Below are 9,183 nucleotides of genomic sequence, written 5' to 3'. Positions count from 1 at the left end.
GTGTGTTGTGGGACAGGTGTGTGGTGTGTTGTGCCTCGTCTGTCAATACACACCGGCAATGTCGTAGGTATGTGGTGTGTTGTGGGCATGTGTTACCTTGTATCACACAAAACATTTACACATCCAGACTGTCCATCAACAGTGAGAGATTTCCCTTTTATAAGGTCCTCTGACCCAGGCATGACTTATAATCACTGTGCTGTGTCTGTTATCATGCATCACAGCCATATTGCAGCCATCTAAAAAAATACATTTTAAACTTTTTTTCCAGTAACACTGGCGCCATTGAGCTGAAAATTGGTGAGAATATTCAGGAAGGGGAGCCAAAAAAGTGTTTGTTATTTTTCAGCCTCATAAAAACTTTGACATGGCAGCCATGGCGGCCATTTTATAATATGATTGAACAATCATGAAGATCCTGAACAACACCTATTTCAAACTTCTTATCACTGGGATTCAGCTCAAACTTACCTGAAATGATCATTAGAACTTCCTGACCAAGAGTTGTTATTTTTCTGGTCAGTCCAAAATCCAAGAGTGCCACTAGACATGTAGAAGGGTTTTAGAGTCATATGACCCCATGGGCCTTTTGTAATTATTAAATCGCATCTTCATGTACATAGTTAAGTGAATTAAATCTAATTGTCATTCTTCACAAGGCGATACATTTGATTAATATATATATATTGATAGTTAAAAAAAAACAGTACAAAAAAAGGTTTTACCGTGATGTCGCTTTAAGAACAATAAGTGATCAAAATATCATGCTGATGTTTACATATTTTTCCTTATTTGTTTAGAACTTTTTTACTCTCAATGTACACATTTGTTTATTTCCATAATGAACCTTTCTTCATACATTCAAATACATTTTATGTCTTTTACGACAATCTTTTATCTACACGCTTTACAAGTACTGATATTGAGATTTTACATGAGAACCAATCTGTAGTTAGCCGAGTGATGAGAACATTTTTGCTCTTTTTTCCTTAAACTAATCTTTTCTCTGAGTTAATTTGAAAATAAAACTTGTGGATTTCTATTGTTTCTTGACTATTTCATATTTACTGTTTTGCAATAAAATATTCTTTTAATCTTGGACTTATATTTGTGTTATATATTATAGAAGTGTACGGTGTACTTTTAAAATGAAGAGGGGCCAAGGTTGGTTTTATCAAATTTTGGCTTGACATCCTTCAAGGTTAAAAAGTCAAATGTCACACTGAAGCATCATAGTAAAAGGGCAATAATAATTGATATAAATGAGACTGGTTCGACTCCTGGGAACAAAGGGGCAATGCCCCTAATGGGGATCTTTTTTTCCTATTTTTAGGTCACCTGAGCGAGGTTCAGTAACATTTTCCAATCTGACTTTGTCCATCAGCATCCTTGTTAGTTAACATTTTCATGTTTTCGACTTCTTCTCAAAAACTCCTGAACTATTTTTGATGGAATTTTGCAGAAACCTTCCATGGCTGAAAGTCTACGAAAATTGTAAACTATATGGTCACTACCTCTCAGGGGCCTGATGGGCGGGGCCAACTGGGGTCAAATTGACCAATATTTCAAAAATCTTCTCAAGACCCAGATATGGCAGAATGAAATACTCTTCATGGATGAAAGGTTCTGAAAGGTGCTTTATCAAAAATGTAAATTTCATGGCCCCTGGGTTTCACATTCCCCCCTGGGGAGGGGCTAAATGGTACATTGTATTATAGTTTATATAGAAAACTCATTTTTTCACATAATTTGTTTCATTTTCATTGTAAAATGGTTAGAGTTTGGTCAGGACTAACTTTTCTCAATGACATGTTATTAGTAAATGCGTCCAGGTCAAGGCCGTGCTATGTGGTCAAAAATAAAAATCTCAAATTTTTTCATTGCATATGAAAGAACATGACCCACTGAAACAGAATATGCAGGTTTTATGATCATCAGATGAAAAATTAAAGTATGACAAAGTTTTTCCCACCAAAATTCAAAAATTGCCCAAAATTGCACATAAAAGGTTCTGCTCCTTCATTTATACACATGAAGGCTTGATATTTGGCACATCGATAGCAAGTATGGTTGGCTACAAATGTTATGCTTATCGTTAACCTTGACCTTCATTCCAGGTCACAGGGGTCAAATGATAAAAAAAAATCTTTCAAAATGGTTTATTTGGGTCACATTTTAAAGAACTTGCTCTGATGAAGGTGTGCAACATTTCCAGGTCAAGTCATCAAAAATGACGCAGATATGGCACTTTGAAAAATGTTTTCCAGCCAAAAATCCAATTCAAATGTTTTTCTTTCATTACTGTGACACATACACTTGATATTTAGCACATCTAGAGCATGAGTTGCTGGCTGCAATAGTTATGCAAATAGTTGACCATGACCATCAAAGTTCAAGGTCACATTAATTAAATGACCAGTCAAAGAACGGGAGTGAAGAAAAACAAAGAGAAACATAGGTAAAGTGTATAAAAGCGACCGTCAGATCAATAACATATCTGAGATCATTTCTTGGATGTAAATCCCTTGTTTTGGTCAAATTGGCTTGAATTTCAAAATCTTTCCAAGACCCGGATTTAGCAGAATCAAATACTCTTTAGGGATGGAAAGATATCAAGGTTATTTACCAAAATTGTAAATTGCATGGCACCTACGTTTCATGTTTCTCCCTGGAGAGGTGCTAAACTCTTTACTATAGTTTGTGCAGGAACATTTTTTGGGGGGGGGTGGGTGGGGGAGGGCCGCGGTGGCTGAGTGGTTAAGGTGTCCCGACACTTTATCACTAGCCCTCCACCTCTGGGTTGCGAGTTCGAAACCTACTTGGGCAGTTGCCTGGTACTTACCGTAGGCCGGTGGTTTTTCTCCGGTACTCCGGCTTTCCTCCACCTCCAAAACTTGGCACGTCCTTAAATGACCCTGGCTGTTAATAGGACATTAAACAAAACAAACCAAAGTGTAGGAAAATCACATTTTAATGGAAATGATTCAAAATTGGCTAGAATTATGAAGAGGGGCGAAATTATACTACTATTTACATAGGAACTGTTTAGAAATACATTGTAAATACACAGAAGATAGTTACATGTTTAAGACTCAGGTGATATTTAAGGCCTATGGGCCTCTTGTTGAAATACCCACAGCTTATACCACTGCACCACATCCATGTTCTCAAAAAGAAAGTTTCAATGGTGCAGTGATGGTCGGCTTGATACCTTGACATGATCATAGTGAAAAATCGTCTAGCATGCGAATTGTACACATATATCATACAACACATTACAATTACCACAGGAAATTCAAATTTATTTACCTTCCGGTCAACAACACATAGCACATATGATACATTTAAGCATTGAACTGCTTTCAGTTGGAAGTTATGGGCTAATGAATGCCAACTGGACAAAGGCAAATTTAGTGAAGCGCGCTAGCGCTTCATGTTGAATTCAAAAATAAAACATAGACAATGTGTCACATAAAAAAATATCTGAGAAGTAGCTGTTTTAACTTCGTACAATTCCATGTCAAATTTATAAAACATTGACAATGTGCGAAATAAAAAAATATCTGAGAAGTAGCTGTTTTAACTTCGTACAATTCCATGTCATATTTATAAAACATTGACAATGTGCCAAATAAAAAAATATCTGAGAAGTAGCTGTTTTAATTTCGTACAATTCCATGTCATATTTATAAAACATTGACAATGTGCCAAATAAAAAAATATCTGAGAAGTAGCTGTTTTAACTTCGTACAATTCCATGTCACATTTATAAAACATAGACACTAATCTCGTGTACTTTTGATTGGACATCCATTTCAGATATAAAATCAAGTCCTAAGTAGGCGTGCATCAAACACAATCAATAAAACACATTCGATATTGATATAATATTACCTTTCCATTAATACCATATAACAATACATGGCGTTAAATATCAGACAAATTGTTTAGAACTTAACTACAAAAATGTACATGGAATATCTGACATAAAGAATCTTGATTCACTTTTATGAATTGATATCTTCCTTATCTTTTGATGTATCCATATATGATAATTCTGAGAAACCTTTTTTTCTGTTTTTTTTTTTTTTTTTTTTGTATTTCGGATGGCTTGTTTTATCGTTTAAACTAATACCTATTCTTACATTGTAGTGAACAACGATAAAACTACAGTTAAAATAATGATTGGTGTCTCCGATTGCTTTCGGTAATATGTAATTCACATTGTGTTTCGATATTAGCACTGTCATATGGAATGGTATGGTAAAAGCATTGACAATTTGAAATGTTATAAAAACTATGACAAGGTGATAAAACGTAGTTTTAACAACTAGATACCCGATTTATACGTTTCTGTTATTTTGATATGATATCTTCATTATTCGCACGTGTAATAAAAACACTGAATACAGTATGTTCAAATTAACTTTAGATTCACCCTTTTGTCGAGCATTGACTAGTCTACGTGTCACAAAATACATGATGCAGGGATTATTATCTAGAGAATATACATTGTAATGATTTCCTAGTATGATGTGTTGATCCCATTTTAAGATTAAGTCATAAGTGAAGTACATGTATAACAAGTTCAACATCATTTGCATGTGCATTTATACATGCTAAGCACGTGCCGTCCCATGTTACTGAGTTCAATTTTATTACCTGTGTAATGTTTGGACCATTGCTTTTGGAAATTTCCTTTGCTGATATTTTCAACATTTAATTTCTCAATGCATTTGTTATAAATGTCGTGTAAATCAATTCTATCCGAAACAGAAATACATGCAAAAAGATCAGACATATTTTGCGAAATTGGATCTTCAAAAGAGAATGAAGGAACCACTGATTGCGGTGGATTCAAAACTATACCTACTGGTCGCAATTTACCAAAACCCGCTGATCGCGTTTGATTCTTAGTTAATACTGGGGGAGTTGCAGAGAAGTTAGAAAGTTGTGGTTTCAGATCCCCGATATGATCCACTGCATATTGCAAAAGGTTCGATACATTCTGTTTCCATTCAGACATATATTTGTCGTGACGTGGAACTTGAAGTCGGCTAATCTTTCCTGAAAAAAGAAATATTAAAAGCTTGATGTTAATCAAATAAACCCGAACCATTGTATACATTCAATAATAATTGTGATATTTGCATTAAGCACGACTGATACTGAACTCTGATACATGTTAAGAACTCGCACAACTAAATAGTTTACGACATGTTATTACTAGTGATTCATCTCCTCAATCGCTCATTTGAAGTTGAAATGATGTAAAATTTATATCAAATTCAAGTTTGACGTTTTCGTTACCTGATAAATGATATTGTTGTATAGGTTTTGTTGCAAGTATATAGTGCACACGGACACTCGACGTTTTCGTTAGGACTTGGTTCAAAGGGAAAAAACAGCTGATTGGCTTATTTAGTTGTGCGAGTCCCTAAGTAGATGATGAAATAAATTTCTAAATACAGTGTTTGGTTTGTTTTTGTTTAACGTCCTATTAACAGCCGGGATCATTTAAGGACGTGCCAGGTTTTGGAGGTGGAGGAAAGCCGGAGTACCCGGGGGCCACTGTGGCCGAGTGGTTAAGGTGTCCCAACACTTTATCACTAGCCCTCCACCTCTGGGTTGCGAGTTCGAAACTTACGTGGGGCAGTTGCCAGGTACTGACCGTAGGCCGGTGGTTTTTCTCCGGGTACTCCGGCTTTCCTCCACCTCCAAAACCTGGCACATCCTTAAATGACCCTGGCTGTTCCAAACCCGGAGAAAAACCAGAGGTGGAGGGCTAGTGTTAAAGTGTTGGAACCCCCCCCCCCCCCCCCCCCCCCCCCCCCCCCCCCCCCCCCCATACCAGAGTCTTTAAAAATGGCAGTTTCTACTCCTGCTTAGCATTCAGCATATTGGGAGTGTGACGACTGGTTCGCCCGTTGTCAGTATAATGTGACCGGGTGGGGTGTGCTGCTGGGTGTCTTCGGCAGTATGCTTCAGTGAGGTAGAACTATAAATCAGCAAAGGCTCCGGTCTATCACAAGGAGACCTAACACGAACATACCGCAGCCTTCCAAACCACACACTCACCACACGCATGCATGTCGCACGCACGGGAGGTCATCCTTAAATGACCTTAGCTGTTAAGAGGACGTAAAACGAAATAAACCAAGCCAAACCAAACGCCTCCATATTGGAAAACTTACGTTCGGCATCAGTTGGAGTAGACACAAACAGGTCCTTCAGTAGTTTGGATCTAGTTTTAGCTACCTCAAGCTGGATTAGGGTCCCGACAGTATAATAATCTGGAGCATTTTCTAGATCTTCATTCTCAATGACTGCTGCTAATTTCACAACGCATTCTCTGATAGCGTTGAGCTTGAACTGCTCCACCCAGCGTACATATGTGACAATCCGAGACGGCGGTATGTAGGTATCCGTCTTGTAGACAGACTCCACACGTTCCCGGATGACCTCAATACATTCTAATAACAAGTTTTCGGTTTGATACTCGTCTGCTAAGGGTAGCACTGTATCTAGGTTTTCATCTGTAAATAAACACACAAGTGTGCAAATGTCAGCGAAATAAAAAGGCTTTGAGTCAGATTATGGGTAATTATACGTAAAACTTCGAGTCAGATTATAGGTAATTATACGTAATACTTCGAGTCAGAGTATACGTCATACTTTGAGTCTGATTATAGGTAATTATAGGTAATACTTCGAGTCAGATTATAGGTAATTATACGTAATACTTCGAGTCAGAGTATAGGTATAATTATACGTAATACTTCGAGTCAGAGTATAGGTAATTATACGTAATACTTCGAGTCAGAGTATAGGTAATTATACGTAATACTTCGAGTCAGAGTATAGGTAATTATACGTAATACTTCGAGTCAGATTATAGGTAATTATACGTAATACTTCGAGTCAGAGTATACGTCATACTTTGAGTCTGATTATAGGTAATTATGCGTAATACTTCGAGTCAGAGTATACGTCATACTTTGAGTCTGATTATACGATACATTAAGTTAGATTATACGTAATAACTATGACGTCAGTCGCACTATGTTTATGCTCGTCACTGCAAGGATTTTCTACTGAGTGTCGCATTGCTTGCGAATCAAGACATGATTAAAATATGTTTTTCTTTCATATGAACAATGAGGAAAATGGGTTAAAATAAATTTAAAGCGCTTATTCGTAACAAAAAGATAGAATTAAAGTTAAGTCAATGAAAATGCTAACTTAAAAAAACTTAAAGGCATGTAATATGGCTGTAGGTACTATATATAATTACATATATATAGATACAAGCTGTGAGTATTTCTGGCTAAGTGATTATATATACAAACTGTGGGTATTTCTGGCTAAGTGATTATATATACAAGCTGTGGGTATTTCTGGCTAAGTGATTATATATACAAGCTGTGGGTATTTCTGGCTAAGTGATTATATATACAAGCTGTGGGTTATATATACAAGCTGTGAGTATTTCTGGCTAAGTGATTATGTATACAAGCTGTGAGTATTTCTGGCTAAGTGATTATATATACAAGCTGTGAGTATTTCTGGCTAAGTGATTATATATACAAGCTGTGGGTTATATATATAAGCCGTAGTTATTTCTGGCTAAGTGATTATATATATAAGCTGTGAGTATTTCTGGCTAAGTGATTATATATACAAGCTGTGGGTATTTCTGGCTAAGTGGTTATATATACAAGCTGCGGGTTCCACTGGCTGGGCGTTTAGTTGCAGTAAATGCCCTGAGTTCGAGTCCCTAAATATTGTCATACAATTGTCTTCCTTCGTTATTTGTGTTATTGTATTATATTACCTGTCACTTTGTCAGAGAAAACAGGCAGTAGGCATTTAAAGAATGCTCTCATATCAACAAAGTTTTTCCCTGGGAACGACAGCTCAATTTTCCCGTTTTCTGTACCCTTTTCCGTCTGCCATTCTTTTTTAAGCCAGGCCTCAAAAACAGGTGATGAAGATTCAAGTAAATCTTTATTTACATACAGTTGTTTATCTTCGATTACCAGAACCACGTCGTTCGGTAAAAACCCTGGGTCAATGTATTCCGGACTCTGAACAAAAACAACAAACAATATCAACCTGACGAACTAATCGTTCAAACTCATGACGATAAAACGAAGGCAAAAACGTACAGGGAGAGAGAATAAAACCAGGTGTTGACAATGGAATCATCAGATACGTCTGACTGACAAGGAAATCACACATTTACAAATAGAATCAATTTAACCATCATAAAACTTCTCAATGATTCTCGTCATCCTGCATCTCTTAAAACCTGTTACCGTGAAAAAATCACATAGAAGGAAAACACATTCGCTATCTTGTTCATTTCAATATTATTTTATTAAAATCACACCTAACATACACCTAACACACACGTATCACCTGATACATGGGTTAATCCATTACCTCAATGAACTTTTCTATAACTTCTTCATCATCATCATCGTCGCTGTCGTTGTCGTTGTCGTTGTCATTACTTGTGTCTTCATCACTTTCACTGTCCCTTAGAGCTCTCAAAATTTGCTCCCTATAACGATTATGTCGTTTACGATAGTAAATAAAACACAATGTCGACGACATGATTTCCCCTCAAATCCTATTCGAGTTTTGTTGTGATGTGTCTTATTTTTATGTTGATAACAATACAAATTACAAATAAACCTATTCTATAGATTTGTTAAGTTTATTTCTCAATTTTCAAAGAGAATAAGAATAGAATTTGTAATATAATCTCATACTTTGTATATATATATATATATATTTACCACGATATAAACTAAGAAAAAAGATTTGCAGTTTATGTGAGCATAATTGACACCCAAAACGTGACATCAATCCATGCCGCGCATGAATATATTCACCCACCGGAACTACTTGTAACTAACGTAAACAATCATATGGCTCTATGAAAAAAGCATAGGACTACGTCGTTAATACAAAAGTATCAAAGAGAAATTTTATACAATATTATTATACAAATAATAAAAAGAACTGATCAGACTGTGTTTTTTTCGTATTATTTCAATGCACTCAATCTGCACGTGACATATGAATTTTGAAAAAATAGGCTGTTCCATTTGTCGAACCCCATTGACGAAGTCGCTGAATATTGGCATTTTTCAAGCTAACTCAATCTTAATTTTC

General features: G+C 36.2%; 1 protein-coding gene across 1 annotated transcript; it reads right to left on the bottom strand.

The window, feature by feature from the left end:
- Positions 1 to 2,953: 2,953 nt before the first annotated feature.
- LOC117326798 lies at positions 2,954 to 8,627 on the bottom strand. Its single transcript, XM_033883522.1, has 4 exons — positions 8,446 to 8,627; positions 7,835 to 8,087; positions 6,195 to 6,536; positions 2,954 to 5,067 (listed from the first exon to the last, which is right to left on the bottom strand). The coding sequence occupies exons 1-4, from the start codon at positions 8,617 to 8,619 to the stop codon at positions 4,595 to 4,597; spliced, it is 1,242 nt and encodes a 413-aa protein (XP_033739413.1). The 5' UTR covers positions 8,620 to 8,627; the 3' UTR covers positions 2,954 to 4,594.
- Positions 8,628 to 9,183: the final 556 nt, after the last annotated feature.

The sequence above is a fragment of the Pecten maximus genome, chromosome 5 (assembly GCF_902652985.1).
Source record: "Pecten maximus chromosome 5, xPecMax1.1, whole genome shotgun sequence".
NCBI classification, from domain to species: Eukaryota; Metazoa; Mollusca; class Bivalvia; order Pectinida; family Pectinidae; genus Pecten; species Pecten maximus.
The sequence above is the reverse complement of the archived record's forward strand: the minus strand, read 5'-3'. Positions and strand labels throughout refer to the sequence as shown.